At 52.2% G+C, this 19,034-nt stretch overlaps 1 protein-coding gene across 10 annotated transcripts in view; it reads right to left on the reverse strand.

Annotated features, from left to right (window-relative positions):
• LOC133212491 (protocadherin alpha-C2-like) overlaps nucleotides 1-19,034 on the reverse strand; it is a 155,395-nt gene that overhangs the window by 115,952 nt on the left and 20,409 nt on the right. For 3 of the 10 annotated variants that reach the window (XR_009725501.1, XM_061353988.1, XM_061353993.1), the window contains exon 1: nucleotides 5,501-8,370. The exons of 4 other annotated variants lie outside the window; for them this stretch is intronic. Coding sequence is in view for 5 of the 6 variants with exons in the window: in XM_061353988.1 (XP_061209972.1) it covers nucleotides 5,501-8,248 (2,748 nt within the window). In the remaining variant the exon portion in view is untranslated. Of the gene's footprint in view, nucleotides 1-5,500; nucleotides 8,371-13,002; nucleotides 15,514-19,034 lie in introns of those variants that run through there. 3 more of the 10 variants (XM_061353992.1, XM_061353999.1, XM_061353987.1) reach the window with 2 other exon arrangements.

The following is a 19,034-nucleotide window of genomic DNA, read 5'->3' on the forward strand; positions in this document are numbered from 1 at the left end:
TCGGCATCGTCTCACGGTCCAGAGGTTTCGTGAGCACCAGAAACAAGGATTTACTGAGCGCGTTACTGTTTTCTTCCTCTACTCTAAAATACTCGCTGGGGCTGAGGCTATAGGTGAGCTGCGCATTGGCTCCGACATCTGCATCCGACGCGTCCTCCAGCGGGAAACGAGACCCCGGCAGAGTGGTGTATTCCGCGATGCTGAGATTCTTCCGGGCAGCGGGGAAGACCGGGGCGTTGTCATTGATGTCGGTGACCTCCAGCTCCACATGGAAGACGCGCAGCGGCCGCTCCACCAGCACCTCCAGCCGCAGGGAGCACGGCGCGCTCTTCCCGCACAGCTCCTCCCGGTCCAGCCGCGAGCTCACCACCAGCGCCCCGCTCGCCCCGCTCACCTCCACGCTCGCCCGCCGGCCCTGCGACACCAGCCGCAGCCGCCGCGCCTCCGGCTCGCCCGCCTCCGGCTCGCCCGCCTCCAGGCCCAGGTCCTGCGCCAGCCGGCCCACCACCGTGCCGGCCTTGGCTTCCTCCGGCACCGAGTACCGCACCTGCCCGCTGATCAGCACCCAGGCCAACTGCAGCACCAGCACCCGCAACAAGGCAGCCCCACACACGCCGTCCATCGCCATCGCCGCTGGAGGCACCCACCCGGGCCCGCACGGCTCCCCACCGCTGCCCGGATGCTCCGGTTCTCCTGCCCGGCCCGCGCCGCCTCCCCCCGCGCTCACAGCCGGGCTCTCCGCTACTCGCACCGGGCGGAGCCGCCGACACGCCGTTTCTGAGCCTGCAGCGACACCGTGTGCTGCTCCAACGCTTCACATGCTTTCTGACACCGCCCAATCCTACGGACCCGGGCTGCTCCGCTGTCCGCTCGCCTCTTCTTCCCCCCTTCCCCTTTCCTTCCAGTCTGTCTTTTCCTTATTCCTTTTTCTTTTCACTTCTCTTACTCCTTCTTCCGTTTGCTGTCTTCCCGCAGTTATGTAATTGTACTCTATGATTCTATTATTCTATTCGTGTCACTCGTTCTTCATTTTCCTCATTATTGTCGTTTTCTTTTCCTTTATCATTCCTTCTTTAGCTTTCTTCCCTTTTGTTCTTCTTTCTTCCATCTCTTTATTCTCTTCGATTTCCTTTCCGTTCTTGCCCCGCCCTGCTCTTTACACCTCTTTCCCTTCTCACTCTTCTCTCTCCTTTACCCCCATTTACAGTTTCTCCACTGGGTCTGGCGGCGCGGCGGGCACCGTCAGAGATGGATCCATTCTCTGCACTGCTCATTCCTTCTCTTCTTTTCTCTTCTCTTCTCTTCTCTTCTCTTCTCTTCTCTTCTCTTCTCTTCTCTTCTCTTCTCCCTTCCCTCCTCTCGTCTCCTCTCCCCTCCTCTCCTCCTGCACCACTCCACCGAGACATTCTTCTTCTTCTCTGGTTTGTCTCTTACACCAACGTATTTTCTCTGTGATTACATCACTCTTGCCATGGAGCAAATATATACCCTTTGGTAATTGCTCTTCTCTGCTGCTTTCTATCTCTCCAGAAGAGGAACTACCTTTCTGCTCTCCTCTAGTCTCTGAAGACAGACAGACTACACAGTCAATTCCTCTTCTAGAAGCAGACGACACTCTTCTCTCAAGGAATAGAATTCACCATCCTCTGAAAATTAACCAAACACTGACATCTCAGTAAACTGGCTCCAATGACTAAATATCTCAGGTGAGTCTCTCATTGAGGAACTGAAAACTATCACAACCAAGCACAACAATCTTCAATGAAAGCTCAAAAAGTAGGGGTCTACCACAACTCCCGAGCAGTCTTCATGTACCTCAATAATAAGCCATTTATCTGGCCTCATTTTCTACCTGTACAGTGAATGTCAAGCTCCTGCTTTTCCTTTCTGGCAGCCATGCTCTGCCAAAAAACCACAGCAGGAACCTCCATACCTGTAAGTGTTAGTTCCCATGGAATACCATTCAATCAGTACAATTCACTAATCACATAGACAAACAAAAACCACCAACGTGACACCACAGTGTTTTCCCTAAGAACATCTCCTCAAAGCCCAACACATCTACTCCAAGAAATCCATCAAGGTCCCTCCTCCATTTGTCCCAGCTTCCACCTGCTCAACCTCTGCCAAGCAGCAGCAGGAGAGAAACAAGAGCAGGCAGTGGTGCTTTGCTGCTCCAAACCAACAGGCATTCCAACCCAAGCAGCACTCAGTCAGTCCAAAAGAAAGAAGCCACAAGTGAATGGGTACGAAAGTATATCAGCTTCTCAAATACATCCTCATGACCAATTGACTTACCTGTAATGTTACTTGCAAATGTGGGGGTACTGGGCAGAAAAAAAAGTAATCGTGTTCTTCAAAAGCTTTGAAAATCATGCGTGGTCCTCCCTCATGCACCTCTTATCAAAGATGAAATACGAGGGAGACCTGAAAGCTACAAATCTTATTTCAACATCATCATCAGGAGAGTAGAAAAACATTCCCACACATTCATGAATATTGCTGCAAAACCTGTCACCTGACGAAATTCAGCAGTCTGCATCTCATTCCCTGCTCCCAACACATGGCCAACATGAGAGAAGAAGAAAAAAAGTGGTAGGCATTTTTGCTATAGACATAAGAAAACAAAAGGAACCCATGTTAGCACAATGAAAAGCCAGGTTTGCTGAAGGAGAGCACTTCTTCTCCTCCCTTGCAAGACAAAGTCCAGGGAGATGAACAAGGAGGCATTCTGAGAAGGCTGTCAGAATGATTCAAATTTCTGTTTGACCAATGACATTCCATACCGAAATCAAATTATTAAAGGCATGTACAGCAGTTATCTTCAAAAGCAGTAATACCACAGGAACACCAGGCTGCAATAATATATAGAATTTCTGAAGGCCCTGAGAGGATCCTAGGAAAGCAGCCCTGTGCACCAGGCCTTTTCTCAAGGTTATCTATTGGCATCTTCTATCCTCTGCCATGGGAAATGCAATCTCCATAGCCAAGCAGACATTCTCCAGTTCTTGCCCAGTGACACAGAATGCATTCTCCCCAGTACCTCCATTTCTCTTAGGCAACACTCTTCCCTGCTCAAGGTCATGCATCCCATAATGGTGACCCAAGCCCAACTCAGTACCAACACTGCCACAATACCCAGACATTGCTCCACCACAAAAACATGTCCCAGCTCTAAATACCTCTCTGAGATCATGTCCCGGGACTTTGCGCATACTCAAGATTCCCTCATGTTTGGCACCAGAACATATGGAGTGATGCCTTTTTTGCACACTAAGGTTCAAACTGAAATTGAGTTCTTAAAAATGCTTGGATTAGAGCTCTGACACCTCTGGTCCCAGAACACACGGATCGTATTCTTCAAGAGAACCATGTCAAATGCTAGAAAACTAGAGCTGGACGTGTATGTCCAGACATCAGAATGAGCCACATGTGACAACAGGTTACACCATCTCCACCAAGGCTGACGGTGCAGGTACACAAGGAGGGAAGTTGAACACACAGAGATTACACCCACCTCATTATGTGTCCTGTGTCATCCTGCCTCAGCGAGACCAATGAACCATCACAACAACATCAAGACCTGTGGAAATGCTGTAGATGCCCACCACTGTACAAGGGCAGCAGGTTGAAACACTGCCTTCCCACAACTGTCCGAAAACAGGAGTGAAAAGGTTCATCAGACAGTATTCAGCAGGCAGCATCCCACCAACTCTTACCCAACACATTCCCTACCTCAGCCAGCAGAAACACAGAGCACTGTCCCTGCTGAGAGATATTCACAAACTCAAAAGACATTATAGGGATTTCAATACCACACACTATCGCAAGATCCAGAAGGCCTTCAACTCCAGGCAAGCTGGGAGCCTGGGAAAGGATCTTGGAATGGAATAGCCCGTGCCTTCATGTTTTATTGAGGTCACTCCTTGAATGTGTTCTCAGAACAAGCATGCTGTCTGTCATTACTGTCTTATCACATGGCCCATGGTCTTCCCAAGGATTTCCATTTCAGGCAAGTGTTGCCACTTCTCAAGATCACCCTTCATATCATGAGGTGCTAACATCCTACTCAGGGACACTGCCACATTCACCTCCCTGACATGCCTCTGTTCTTTTCCTCTTCTCAGGCCTCACTCAAGCATTTGTGGACCCTTCCAAAAAATGAGAGCACTTTAAAAAAACACAAACCAATCATATCATATAGACTGTGTGCAACGCCCATTACATGTTTAAAAGATGATATCAGAGCAGCTCTACATTGCAATGGCATTGATTTCATGCTGTGATAAAACAACCCAAATATGGACAAACAATTCAGTGTAATAAATTATACTGGTTCTGTGAGAAAATTTGCATTTAGGAGTTCGTTATTGGGCAGGTTCTGTTTGTTTTCTTCTTTGGTAAGTGTGTGGCTGCTGATGCAGGTATTGAGAAAGAACATTAAACACTCCAGTGTATGTCACATCACTGCACTGGTCAGTAATAGAAATTCACAATTGTTGTCATGAATGAGAGCACCATGAAAACCATACAGCCAGTACCTCTGTGTTTAGCAGACTCGCCGTAGTTGATCCTTCAAGTTCTTTTATCTCAGAGAGAACTGATCCACACCTGGGACCTCTGTTACATCTCTGAAATGTTACACGTGTATTTGTAAAAATGGTGTCGGGTTAGCTGTGATGGCAATGGGCTTTGATGTCCTTCTGAGAGGGAACAGCCCAAATGCTAACAATCACAGAACTGCAATGGATGCCATCAAATGTGTAAAAAAATTCTTTCAGGTTTCTTTCAATGAAGGTTTTCTAATTCCATGAGGATGTCAAAAATGATACAAGTATTGGAAGTCCATCCAAACGGACAGTGTCACTTAAGAACGAGGAGTGGAAATCTACAACATGATTCAAGGGTGCAGAAATACAAAAGGAAACTTCCCATTTCTGACACATACAGTGTCATCAGTCACTGTACTGTCACATACACTGTGACAGTCACAGTCAGTGTCACATACAGTCCTCTGCCTGCAAACTTTATTCTACCGAGTTACAACAACCATGCAAAAGAACATGGATAAACTCTACAATGCCTCCCCAAATTTCATTACTACTCTGGTGAAGAAATTAAAATGGAGAAAGTCCACCGCATACAAACACCTGAAGCCCCAAGTGTCACTAGGCACGACTTCTCTTGAAGGATGCAATCACATCACAAGAGAACAGGTTTTTGACAAGTAACATAACACAAAGGATTTACTTCTAGGGGAGACCTTTCTCTTCCCACCAGCAAAACTCAGCGTGTTCCAGCCACGACAGAGGCAGGCACAAGGCTCACAGAAGAGCATCACGGTGCCAACACCCACAGACATCAGGACCCGGGGACTGAGCACGGCTCACAGCAAGGAAAGACTGATGGGCGGGCGGGTTAAAAGAGCGACAGGGAGCAAAAGGTGTCGGCGGAAGGGGCGAGAAACGAGGTAGGGAGGGAGAGAAGAACAGCCACTGACCGTCTGCAGCAGAGCAGGCACCTCTGGATGCGTCTCCTTCGCTGTGGACCCGAACGGCGGAGGAAAGTTGGGGCTGAAAACCATCAGGTCGCTCTTGCCTGCCCCATCCGCCACGCACAGGCTCCGGCTCTGGCGCTGCGAGTACGACCAGCTCCCCACTTCGCTGGCGCACACCAGAGTAGCAGGACCGGGACCCGACAGCACGGCCGACCGCGGCGACCACCGCGCCGCCCCGTACAGCACCACCGCCAGGAGAAAAAGGCTCGACACCACGCAGATGGCCACCACTAGCCACACGTTAGTGGTCGTCGTCGCCGATGCGGCACCGCTCTCCTCGGCCGCCAGCGCCGCTCTCGACGAACCCGAGCCTGAGGCAGCCAGCACCGCCTCGGAGCCCTCCACCAGCGACACGCTCAGGGTGGCAGTGGCCGAGCGCGCCGGCTCGCCGTGGTCCCGCACCACGATGACCAGGCGCTGCCGCGGGCCGTCCGCCTCCTCCAGCGCCCGCGCCGTGCTCACCTCGCCGCTGTAAAGCCCCACGCGGAACGGGCCCTTGCCCCGCGGCTCCCACAGCTCGTAGCGCAGCCATGCGTTGTAGCCCGAGTCCGCGTCCACCGCCCGGATCTTCGCCACCACCTGCCCCGCCGGCGCCCCCCACATCGCCCACGCCCACAGCGCCCCAGAGTCGGCACCCGACGCCGCCGAGACCGCGGACCCGGCTCCAGGCCCGCCCCCGGCAGGCGGCAGCAGCACCGGCGCGTTGTCGTTCTCGTCCAGCACGAAGAGCTGCACCGTGGCGTTGCCGCACAGCGCCGGCTCCCCCGCGTCCACCGCCCGCACCTCGAACTGCAGCACCTGCAGCTCCTCGTAGTCCAGCGGCTGCAGCGCCCACAGCCGCCCGCTCTCCGCGTCCACCGACACGTAGCTCGACGCCGGACGCCACCCGCCCCCAGACACCGCGGCTCCGCCGCCGCTCTCCGCCACCGAGTAGCTCACGCGCCCGTTGCCCGCCTCGTCCGGGTCCCGCGCCCACAGCCGCGCCAGCTCCGCGCCCGCCGCGTTGTTCTCCCGCGCCAGCACCGTGTACACGGCCTGCGCGAACATCGGCGCGTTGTCGTTCACGTCCGACACCGGCACCCGCAGACCCCGGCTGGCGCGCAGCGGCGGCGCCCCGCCGTCCTCCGCCCGCACCTCCACCTCGTACTCAGACACCCGCTCCCGGTCCAGCGCCTCCCGCAGCACCAGCGAGTACGAGCCCGCGAACGTCGACACCAGACCGAACGGCGCCGACGGCCACACTGTGCAGCGCACTCGACCGTTCGCCCCCGAGTCCTGATCCGACACGCTCAGCAGAGCCACCACCGTCCCCACTGCCGCATCCTCCGGCACCGGCACCGACAGCGACGTCACCCACACCTCCGGTGCGTTGTCGTTCACGTCCAGCACCTCCACCACTACTTTGCAGTGATTCGACAATGGTGGAGAACCTTTGTCTCGTGCTTCGACCTGGATCTCGTAATTATCCATTTCTTCGTAGTCTAAATTTCTCCGAAGCCTGATTTCTCCTTTGTTTTCATCAATACTAAACATTTCTTTAACTTCCGCGGATGCGTGCCTACTAAATAAATATATAACTTCACTATTTACTCCTTCGTCCAAATCCGTGGCATTGAGCGTGATTAACTGAGTCCCTATCTCTGAACCCTCCAAGACCTTCACTTTATATACAGACTGGTTGAACTGGGGCGCATTGTCGTTCACATCCAGCACTGAGATCACCAGCTTCACAGTGCCCGTCAGTGGCGGACGGCCCCCATCCGTCGCCGTCAGCACCAGATGATGAATCGGCATTGTCTCGCGGTCCAGAGGTTTCGTTAAAACAAGAGTCAAAGACGAGCTCTGCTCATTATTTCCGTAATGATCAAGTGAGAAGTGTTCGTTCGGGCTGAGGCTATACGAGAGCTGAGCGTTCGCTCCGACATCTGCATCCGACGCGCCCTCCAGCGGGAAACGAGACCCCGGCAGCGTGGTATATTCCGCGATTGTAAAAGCTTCTTCATTCACACGGAAGACCGGGGCGTTGTCATTGATGTCGGTGACCTCCAGCTCCACATGGAAGACGCGCAGCGGCCGCTCCACCAGCACCTCCAGCCGCAGGGAGCACGGCGCGCTCTTCCCGCACAGCTCCTCCCGGTCCAGCCGCGAGCTCACCACCAGCGCCCCGCTCGCCCCGCTCACCTCCACGCTCGCCCGCCGGCCCTGCGACACCAGCCGCAGCCGCCGCGCCTCCGGCTCGCCCGCCTCCAGGCCCAGGTCCTGCGCCAGCCGGCCCACCACCGTGCCGGCCTTGGCTTCCTCCGGCACCGAGTACCGCACCTGCCCGCCGATCAGCACCCAAGACAACTGCAGCACCAGCACCCGCAGCAAGGAACCACGACACATGCCCATCTCCATCACCTCTGCCGCATCTGGCACCGGCCCGGGCCCGCACGGCTCCCCACCGCTGCCCGGATCCACCGGCTCTCCTGCTCGGCCCGCACCGCCCCGCCCGCGCTCACAGCGGGGCTCTTCCCCGCTCGCACCGGGGCGGAGCCGCCGACACGCCGTTTCTGAGCCTGCAGCGACACCGTGCGCTTCTCCAACGCCTCTCATGCTTCCTGACATTGTCCAAGCCGGCGAAACCGGGCTGCTCCGCTCTCCTCGGCTCCTCCTCGCGTTCCTTTCTTTCATTCCAGTACCTATTTTCATTTTTCCTTCCTTGTTTGCTCTTTATTTCTTCCTTTTTCTTTCTTCTTTTCTCCTTTCTTCCAGCAGTTACTTCTTTTTATTCGTGTCTCTCGTATTTTATTTTTTCTATTTTTTCCTCTTCCTTTCTTATAATTTTGAATTTCCTCTTCCCCATCTCCTTTCTCCCTTATTTTCTTCCATCCTTCTCCTCTTTCTTATTTCCTTCTCCTTTCGGTTCTTGCCTTATCCTGCTCATTATGTCCTTTTCCTTTCTCTCTCCTTTCCCCTAATGAGAGCTCCCCGTCACCTGCGGTGTCGTCGGGACGCCAGACTGACGCATCCCCTTAGTTAAAATCGACGTTGGTGCGGGCTTGCCATCTCCCCTACAGCCTCTTGTTTTTTCTTTGTCAACTTCCTTTCGTAACTGCTTGCTTCCTTCTATCCTTCAATCTTCCCTCTATCAGCTCTTCACATCCACCCTTCTATGCTTTCTTTCTTCTTTTCTTGCTTTGTTATTTGCATATATTCATTGACTTTTTCCTTTCCTCCTGGATTCTTCCACAAGGTAACATTCGTGCACCCTGCTCATCATCTTTATAGCTTATTGGTTTTTCTGTTCTCTTTCATCTTCCTTCATTCCTTCCTTTCTTCTTTCCTCTTTTCCTCAACACATTTCTGTCCAAACTGATATTGTCATTTACATGCTAGTAAAAATGTTCATTGTTTCTTCCCTTCTTTCTCTATTGCTTTTGTCATGCAGGTTTGCTCTTCTTTCTCTGCCCTGTTCCTTACCTCCATCTCTACTTTTACCACTTTCTCCTCATCTTCTCTCCCCCTTCTGCATTCCCCCACTCCATCTTCTTCTCTGCTTCTTCTCAACCAGCATGTTTTCTCTATGATTATATCACTCGCTCCATACCCTCTGGCAAGAGCTCTTCCCTGTTGCCTTGAATCTCTTCAAAGAGAAACATTCCTACTTTCCTCCCATCTGTGAAGACAGATTGCTCAGTCACCTCCCCTGCTGGAAGAAGTCTGCAATTTTCTATCACAGAACAGAATCCATCAGCCTCTTAAAAACAATCCCAACACTGACATCTGAGCCAACAAGCTGCAGTGACTCTAAATAATTCAGGGGATTCTCTCAATTCAGGGTGTCAAATCCATTACAGCCAAGTAATCTTCCAATAAGTCTGAAAAAGCACGGGGTCACCACAGCTACTGAGCACTTTTCCTGTACCTCAATGAAAAGTTATTCTTCTGGCCTCATTTTCTACCTGCTCAGTGAATGCAAAGCCCTTGTTTCTCCTTTCTGGCAGCCATGATCTGCCAAAACAACACAGCATGAACCTCTATACCCATTATTAATTCCCACAGAATACCTGTCACTCAGTAGCACAATCCACTCATCACATAGCCAAAGAAAAAACCACCAAGGTAACACCGCAGCGTTTTCCTTGAGAACATACCCACAGTGTCCAACATAGCTACTCCAAGGAATGCATCAAGGAGCCTCCATCTGTTCTTGCTTCCACCTGCAAAACCACAGCCAGGCAGCAGCAGGAAGGGAACAAGAGCAGGCAGTGGTGCTTTGCTGATCCAAACCTACAGGCATTTTAATCCAGGCATCATTCATTTAATTCAACAGGAAGAAACCACAACTGAATGGGAACAAATGTACATCAGCCTCTCAAACACATCCTCCTTACAGAGTAACTTACCTGCAACATCAATTCCAACTTTGTGAGATGCTGGACATTAAAAAACCCAAACAAATTCATGTTCTTCAAAAGCTTTGAAAATGATGGACACTGTGGTGCCCACTCATAGATCTCTACCAAAGCAGAAGCAGGAACGAGACCCGAAGCTGGTGACATTCTCTCAACAGCAACTTCAGGTCAGGATTGTGGAAAATCCTTCCTACACGCTCATGGAATACTGCATAAAATCCTGCCAACTGACAGCTGCCAACATTCATCAGTCTGCATCTCATCCCTTGTTCTGAACACATGGCCAGCATAAGAGAAGGAAGAAACAAGGGGTGGGCCTTTTCACTATAGATAAGAAAGAAAACAAAAGGAACCCATGCCCTCTAGTGTGACATCAGCTTTGCTGACATCTTTAATATAGAGAGCACTTCTTTCCCCTTTCCTCACAAGACTGAGGAGACATTCCAAGAATGCTGACAGAACGATTCAAATAAAAGTGATTAATGGCACATACAGCAGTTATCTTCAAAAAGAGTAATACCACGGAGAAAACCAGGCTACTAGGATATTTAGAACTTCTGGAGGCCCTGAGATGATCCCAGGAGAGCAGCCTTGGGCACTGGGCCTCTTCTCAACGTTTTCTATCAGTATCCTCAAAACCTTGCCATGGGAAATGTGATCTCCACAGCTAAGCAGACATTCAGGTCTTCCCCAGTGATGCAGTGTTCTACCCATCATCTCCTTTTCCCACAGGGAAGACTCCTTCCCAATAAAAGTCACGCTCCCCATAACATACAGCCAGGCCATAGCGTGTTTCACTTAGAGGATCACTGCCAAAATACTCTTCACACCAGGACATGGACAGGCCTAACTTACTGCCACTGCCACATTCACCTCATCAACTTGCCACTGTTTCACATCTCAGAACTCACTCCAGCTTTTTTTGACCTTTCCCATCAAGGAAAGCACATAGAAAAACACACAGATGGTATCATAGGCACAGTGTCCTCCAGACTCTTTGCAGCAGACCCTTAAGTTTTGCAGTGCTTCAGCTATCCCAGATGGGGATTTCATGCACCAAACAGCAACACCTTCCTAAAGGGGATGACAAAACAGCTCTAAATGACAATGGCATTGATTTAATTCTTTAAGGTAATAACCCAAACTTTGATAAACATAGCACTGTACTGGATGATATCTACTGTGTAGTACAATTCGGTTTGTGGATGTCTTTTATTGGTGTTTTTTCCAATCCAGCTGAAGATTTCTTTGTTTTCATATACCTCGATGTAGAGCTACTCTTCCTGCCTCATTTTCCACCCCCATAATGCATGGCAAGCTCTTGCATTTCCTTTCAGTAAGGCAGGCACTGCCAGAACAACACACCAAGAACCTATGTACCTAAGGGCAGCAACTCCCATGAAATACCTCTTCTGCCTTAACATGATCCACTTATCACACAGCCAAACAAAAGCCACCAAGGTATCACTATGGCATTTTCACTGAAAACATTCCCAAAGTCCTGAAGGAAGGAGCTAATGTGATTGCCAAACACCTGTCCATGATATTTCAAATGTCATGGCAGGCAGGTGAAGCCCCTGGTGACTGAAGGAAGAGAAACTTTGCACCCTCTTCTAAAAAGACCTGAAAGGAAGAACCTGGGATCAAGCAGCCTGTCAGCCTCACCTTTGTGTTTGGGAAGATCATGGAACAGCTCCTCCTAGAAACTATGCTAAGGCATGTGAAGGACAGGGAGGTGATTCAAGACAGTCAGCATGGCTTCATCAAAGGCAAGTCTTGCCCAACCAGCCTAGTGGCCTTTTATGATGGAGTGACTGTATCAGTGGACAAGGAAAGACCTAAGGATGTCATTTACCTGATCTTCTATGAGGCCATTGACACAATCCCTCACAACTTCCCTCACTCTAAATGGGAGAGTTATGGATTTGATGAATGGACTGTTCAGTGAGTGAGGAACCATCTGGGTGGTCTCATCTAGAGGGTAGAGGTGAATGGTCCAATGTCCAGATGGACTAGTGAAAAGCAATGTCCCTCAGGAGTCTGTATGGGAACCAGTAAGGTTTGATATTGTCATTAAGGAGGTAGACAGTGGGATTCATGGGCACCCTCAGCAACTTCACAGCCAACGTGTAGCTCAGTGATACAGTTCATATGCCTGAAGGAAAGGATGCCATTCAGAGAGACCTGAACAAGCTTGAGAAGTGGGCCTACATGAATTGCATGGGGCTCAGGAAGATCAAGGATAAGGCCCTGCCAAAATTCCACTCTCTGCATCTTATCCCATGTTATCAACCCATTGCCACTGTGGGAAATAAAAACGAAGGACCTGAGATTTTTCTGAAAGGTGAGAAGAAAAAAAAAGGATCCCATGCTACTGTATTGAAAGGCCAAATTTGCCAGTGTCTCAGACCAACACCAAAGACACAGGGTCACAAGGATATACAGAACTTCTTGAGGCTGGAGAGAATCACAGACAAGTAGCACTGTGCATGGAGACATTTCCTGAAGTTTTCTGCTGGCATAATCAATTTCCTCCCATGAGAAATGAGATCAGCTCAGCAGACATCCGATTTTTTACCAATGGCACAGGCCATGCCCTACACAACACTTCCATTTCCCTCAGGAAACTCTTCCTAGCTCAAGGATGCACTCCCTGGGATGCACGACAGGGCAACACTCAGTGCCACTTAGAGAATCACTGCCACAGTACCCAGGCACTGTTTCACCACTCAGTGTTTCTCAGCAATAAAGCCCACACTGAGTATGACCCAGGTCTTTGCACAACCGCACCTACTTTTACAACTGGCAAAAAGAATATATGGAAAGCTGCAAAGCCACTCTGGGACATAGACTTTTCCCAGCTGCCTGGATGTGTTGTGCCTTTTCAAATAGAAATCGAGTTCTTAAAGATTATGTCAATATTGCTTCGATGGCTCACACCAGTGCCTGCCAGGCCGACAGGCAAGAAGGGCAATGGGGGACAAGGGGCGACGGGGGAATAGGCAAGAGATGAGAAAGAGAGGGAGGGAGGAAGGGAGCACTACTGACCGTCTGCAACAGAGCGGGCGCCTCCGGCTGAATATCCTTCGCCAGGGAACCGGGCGGTGGTGGAAAGTTGGGGCTGAAAACCATCAGGTCGCTCTTGCCCACACCGTCCGCCACACACAGACTTCGGCTCTGGCGCTGCGAGTACGACCAGCTCCCCACTTCGCTGGCGCACACAAGCGTGGTAGGACCGGGACCCGACAGCACAGCCGACCGCGGCGACCACCGCGCTGCCCCGTACAGTACCACCGCCAGCAGGAAAAGGCTCGACACCACGCAGATGGCCACCACCAGCCAAACGTTCGCCGTCGTTGCCGATAAGGCACCGCCCTCCGCCGGCCGCAGTCCCGCCCCCGACGAGTCAAAGCCGGCGGGCGCCAGCGCCGATTCCGCGCCCTCCACCAGCGACACGCTCAGCGTGGTCGTGGCCGAGCGTGCCGGCTCGCCGTGGTCCCGCACCACGATGACCAGGCGCTGCCGCGGGCCGTCCGCCTCCTCCAGCGCCCGCGCCGTGCTCACCTCGCCGCTGTAAAGCCCCACGCGGAAAGGGCCCTTGCCCCGCGGCTCCCACAGCTCGTAGCGCAGCCACGCGTTGTAGCCCGAGTCCGCGTCCACTGCGCGGATCTTCGCCACCACCTGCCCCGCCGGCGCTCCCCACGTCGCCCACGCCCACAGCTCAGCTGAGCTCGCTCCTGACGCCGCCGAGACCGCGGACCCGGCTCCAGGCCCGCCCCCGGCAGGCGGCAGCAGCACCGGCGCGTTGTCGTTCTCGTCCAGCACGAAGAGCTGCACCGTGGCGTTGCCGCACAGCGCCGGCTCCCCCGCGTCCACCGCCCGCACCTCGAACTGCAGCACCTGCAGCTCCTCGTAGTCCAGCGGCTGCAGCGCCCACAGCCGCCCGCTCTCCGCGTCCACCGACACGTAGCTCGACGCCGGACGCCACCCGCCCCCAGACACCGCCGCCCCGCCGCCGCTCTCCGCCACCGAGTAGCTCACGCGCCCGTTGCCCGCCTCGTCCGGGTCCCGCGCCCACAGCCGCGCCAGCTCCGCGCCCGCCGCGTTGTTCTCCCGCACCAGCACCGTGTACACGGCCTGCGCGAACATCGGCGCGTTGTCGTTCACGTCCGACACCGGCACCCGCAGACCCCGGCTGGCGCGCAGCGGCGGCGCCCCGCCGTCCTCCGCCCGCACCTCCACCTCGTACTCAGACACCCGCTCCCGGTCCAGCGCCTCCCGCAGCACCAGCGAGTACGAGCCCGCGAACGTCGACACCAGACCGAACGGCGCCGACGGCCACACCGTGCAGCGCACTCGACCGTTCGCCCCCGAGTCCTGATCCGACACGCTCAGCAGAGCCACCACCGTCCCCACTGCCGCGTCCTCTGGCACGGGCAACGACAGCGACGTCACCCACACCTCCGGTGAGTTGTCGTTCACGTCCAACACCTCCAGCTCCACGCTGCAGTGTCCCGACAGCGGCGGGAAGCCTTTGTCTCGTGCTTCGATTTGCAACTCGTGTAAGCGGACGTCTTCAAAGTCCAGGGCGCCCGTAAGTCTGATCTCGCCTGTTTTTGGATCAATGGAAAACAGATCTTTCTGACCAACGGGAACCGAACTGATCAGAGTGTAAGTAAACTCCTTATTCAGACCTTCGTCCGGATCCGTGGCGTTTACCCGAGCCACCAGCGTTCCCTCTGCAGCGCTCTCCTGCAGCTGCACTTTATACACAGACTGGTTGAACTGGGGTGCATTGTCGTTCGCGTCCAGCACCGAAATCACAAGCTCCACTGTGCCCGTCAGCGGCGGACGGCCCCCATCACTCGCCGTCAGCACCAGACGGTGAATCGGCATCGTCTCGCGGTCCAGAGGTTTCGTGAGCACTAGGAAAAGAGATTTTCTGTGTTCATCAGAGGACTTAATATCGACCGTAAAGTACTCGCTTGGGCTGAGGCTATAGGTGACCTGCGCGTTGGCTCCGACATCTGCATCCGACGCACCCTCCAACGGGAAACGAGACCCCGGCAGAGTAGAGAATTCCGCGATGCTGAGGTTTTTCCGGGCGGCGGGGAAGACCGGCGCGTTATCGTTGATGTCGGTGACCTCCAGCTCCACATGGAAGACGCGCAGCGGCCGCTCCACCAGCACCTCCAGCCGCAGGGAGCACGGCGCGCTCTTCCCGCACAGCTCCTCCCGGTCCAGCCGCGAGCTCACTACCAGTGCCCCGCTCGCCCCGCTCACCTCCACGCTCGCCCGCCGGCCCTGCGACACCAGCCGCAGCCGCCGCGCCTCCGGCTCGCCCGCCTCCAGGCCCAGGTCCTGCGCCAGCCGGCCCACCACCGTGCCGGCCTTGGCTTCCTCCGGCACCGAGTACCGCACCTGCCCGCCGACCAGCGCCCAGGCCAACTGCAGCACCAGCATCCACAACAAGGCACCACGACACACGCCCATCTCCATTGCCATCGCCGCCTCTGACACCAGCCCGGGTCCCGAACGGCTCCCCGCCGCTGCCCGGATTCGCCGGCTCTCTTCCTAGGCCTGCGCCGCCCCCACCCCCTCCGCACTCACAGCCGGGGTCTTCGCTTCTGGCACCGGGGCGGAGCCACTGAGACGCCGTTTCTGAGCCTGCAGCGACACCGTGTGCTGCTCCAACGCCTCACATTGCTCCCCGATACCATCTAAGGGTGCGGACTCGGGACGCTTCGCTCTAGTTCTCCTCTTCCCCCCTTCTCCTTTCGTTCTCTTTTCTTTTTTTTTCCCTCCCTCATTCCGTTTTCTTTGCTTCCACACCTTTCTTTCTTTCCTTCTTCATCTTTCATCACCTCCTTCCTTTATTTATTTTTTACTTAAATCCTGAGGTTTTCATCGGTTCTCCTTTCTCCCTTTCCGGTTTTTCCCTGCCCTACCCTTCTCACTATTCTCCTTTCCAATCTCTCACCACCCTTCTCTCTCCTTTACTCCGGATCACAGCTTTCCGTGCCGCGGGGGCACCTTCAAAGACGGACATATCCCTATTAATGTCGGGGCAGCAGCGCCGGAACCCGGTGCTCTCCCTCCCTGGGAGGTTCTAAAGACCAGCTCTGTTCCGTGACTAGACGTGACGTAGGTGCGGGCTCGTGATCAGTTTTTTGCTACTTCCTTTCTCACCTTCCCTTTTCCCTTCCTTGCTTTATCTCTTTCGACTATTCTTTTCTCTATTTCTCTCTTCATATTCTCAATCTTTTTACACTTTCTTTTTGTTTTCTTTTCCATTCTCTTCACTTGCCTATGTTTCCTTATGGTCCTCTACCACTTCCCTCTTCGTTTCTTCTATTCTTACTTCCTTTAACAAAACATATTCTCAAAGCACACACCACGCTCAAAAGGAAGGATGGGCAGAGGCTTGATTGCTCTTCCTCGACAATCTTTACCAAGACCTTGTAGAGTGTCCCTGAGTACCAAGGATGCTGAGTTCGTCATCTCCATTCAGCGTCTCGAGGTTAACATACGAGCATGCTCATTATCTCTTCAAGCATCTCTTCCTTTCTCCTTTATTTTTTGTCTCCCACCGAGCCTTTCCTTTCCTTGTTTTGTTTTAACCCTCTTTTTTTCTCTTCTTAGTTTCTTTTCTCCCTTCTCTTTCATCCTTTTTCTTTCTTTTCATGCTATGATGATCTCTGCCTCCCTTTCTCTTCTGCTTCCATCCTTGTCTCTTCTCTTCATTTTGTCCATTACTAAAACGTTCTTGAAATAGCTCCATTGTGCTCACTAGGAGGCATAATTTTGACTTTGGGCAAGAGCTCTCATTCGTCTTCCATAGCATCCTCCCTTACTGTGGTTACAGAAAAGCCCTCCTGCTTTTATCCCATCAATTCATCTGGAACTTCCCTCTCTTCAGGATGAAGGTCATGCCCTTCATCCTCCAGTCAAAAACAACACCAAATCACAGAGCAAGGCAACAACATGGCAAAGAACAGATCTGCTGCAGCACAAAGGAATCCACCACCCTCACTAGCACAAGCACAAGCCCAAGCACCAGGTACTGGGACCTCTACTGAAATAGGTTCCAAAGACTCTGAACTATGCAGGGGCATCTCTTATTTGGGAACGCAAACCCATCACAGCCCAGCAAGGTAACCCTTCACAAAAGCTCAAAAAGCTCATGGGAACCACAGCACGCAAGTATTCCCTGTGTACCTCGACGAACAGCCATTCTTCCACCCTCATCTTCCACCTCAAAAATGAATGTGAATATCGTGCGTCTTTTTTCAGGCACACATGCTCTGCCAGAACAACACAACGACAAATTCTATTCCTAGTGCCTTATTCCCAATGGAATACCTCTCACTCATCAGCATGATCCATTCTTCACACAGCCAAACAAAACAGAAGCAACCAACGTAATACCAGAGCATTTTCACCGAGAACATCCCCCCAATGCCCAATGCATCCACTCCAAGGAACGCACCAAGGTGACCCCTTCCACTGTCCTTGCCTCTACCTACTCAACTTCTGCCACGCAGCAGCAGGAAGGGAACGAGGACAGGTAGTGGTGCTTTCTTCTGTAAACCTACGAGCATTTATATCCAGGCATCATTCAGTTAATCCAACAGGAAGAAACCACAACTGAATGACAACACTCTCAAACACATTCTCTGTAAGTGACTTACCTCGAGCATCACTAGTGTAGACTTCAGACAAAAGAAACGCTTTCAGGACAGCAGAATTGCTTTTGAGAGACTTTGTCCCTTAACATGAGCTGCCATTTCAGGGGATGATGAACAGAAAAATATACTCATGTTCTCCAAAAGCTGTAAAAACGCTGGACACTGTACGGTGCTCCCTCATGCACCTCTATCAAAGGGGAAGAAGCAAGGAGACCTGAAAGGTGATGATGCTTTCCTAACAACATCCTCAGCTCAGGAGAGTGGAAAAACCTTCCCACACCCTCACGAATACTGCCCCAGAACCTGTCACTTGGCAGCTGACAAAATTCAGTATCTCCATCTCATCCCCTGTTTCCAACACACTGACAGCATGGGAGAAAAAATAAAGAAGGGGTGGGCATCTTCACTATAGACAAGAGTAGAAAATAGAAGGCACCCATGTCACTCTGCTGCAACAGCAGGTTTGCTGACATCTTGATTGCAAAGAGCACTTTTCCCCTCCCTCACTAGACTAACATCAGAAACATGGTACAAATGTTGAAAAGATTCTGTTTGATCAATAATGTTCCATGTCAAAACCAAATGATTAAAGCATGCACAGCAGTTATCTTCAAAAGCAGTAATATCACAGAAACACCAGACTGTTATGACATGTAGAACTTCTGAAGGCTTTGAGAGGATGCCAGGAGAGTAGCCAAGGGCACTGGGCCTTTTCTTAAAGTTATCTATTGGCATCCTGTGCCATGGGAAATGCGATCTCCACAGCTAAGCAGATATTCTCCAGTTCTTCCCCATTAACAGAGACTACTTCTCCCCAGCATCTCGATTTCCCTCAGGCCAAGAGCTTCCCAGTTTAATCACTTTAGAGGCCATGCTCCCCATGATGCAGACTCAGGCCATTCTCAGTTACATCATTGCCACAATACTCAGACATTGCTCCACCACACAAATATGCCCCAGATCTACGTCTCTCTGAGACTGACTCCGGAACATATGGAGTGATGTCTTTTGTGCACACTAAGGTTTGAACTAAAATTGAGTTCTTAAAAATGTTTGGATTAGAGCTCTGACATGTCTTATCCTGGGCCACACGGGTCTTAATTCACGAGAACCACACCAAATGCCAGAAAACCAAAGCTGCATGTATATGTTCAGACATCAGAATAAGACACATGTGACAACAGGACACCACATCTTTACCAAGTGCAAGTGCACATGGAGAAGTTGAGCACACAGAGATTACAACCTCCTCCTCGTGTACCCTAAGAAATTCTGCCTGAGCAGGACCGAAGAACCATCACAGCATCAACGCCTGTAGAAATCCTGTAGATGCCTACCACTACACAAGGAGAGCAGGTTGAAACACTGCCCTCCTGCAACAACTTTCACAAA

This window comes from Neopsephotus bourkii, unplaced genomic scaffold, assembly GCF_033783945.1.
Source record: "Neopsephotus bourkii isolate Nb327-2 ecotype Australia unplaced genomic scaffold, CSIRO-AGI_Nbou_v1 NB_716, whole genome shotgun sequence".
Taxonomy (NCBI): Eukaryota; Metazoa; Chordata; class Aves; order Psittaciformes; family Psittacidae; genus Neopsephotus; species Neopsephotus bourkii.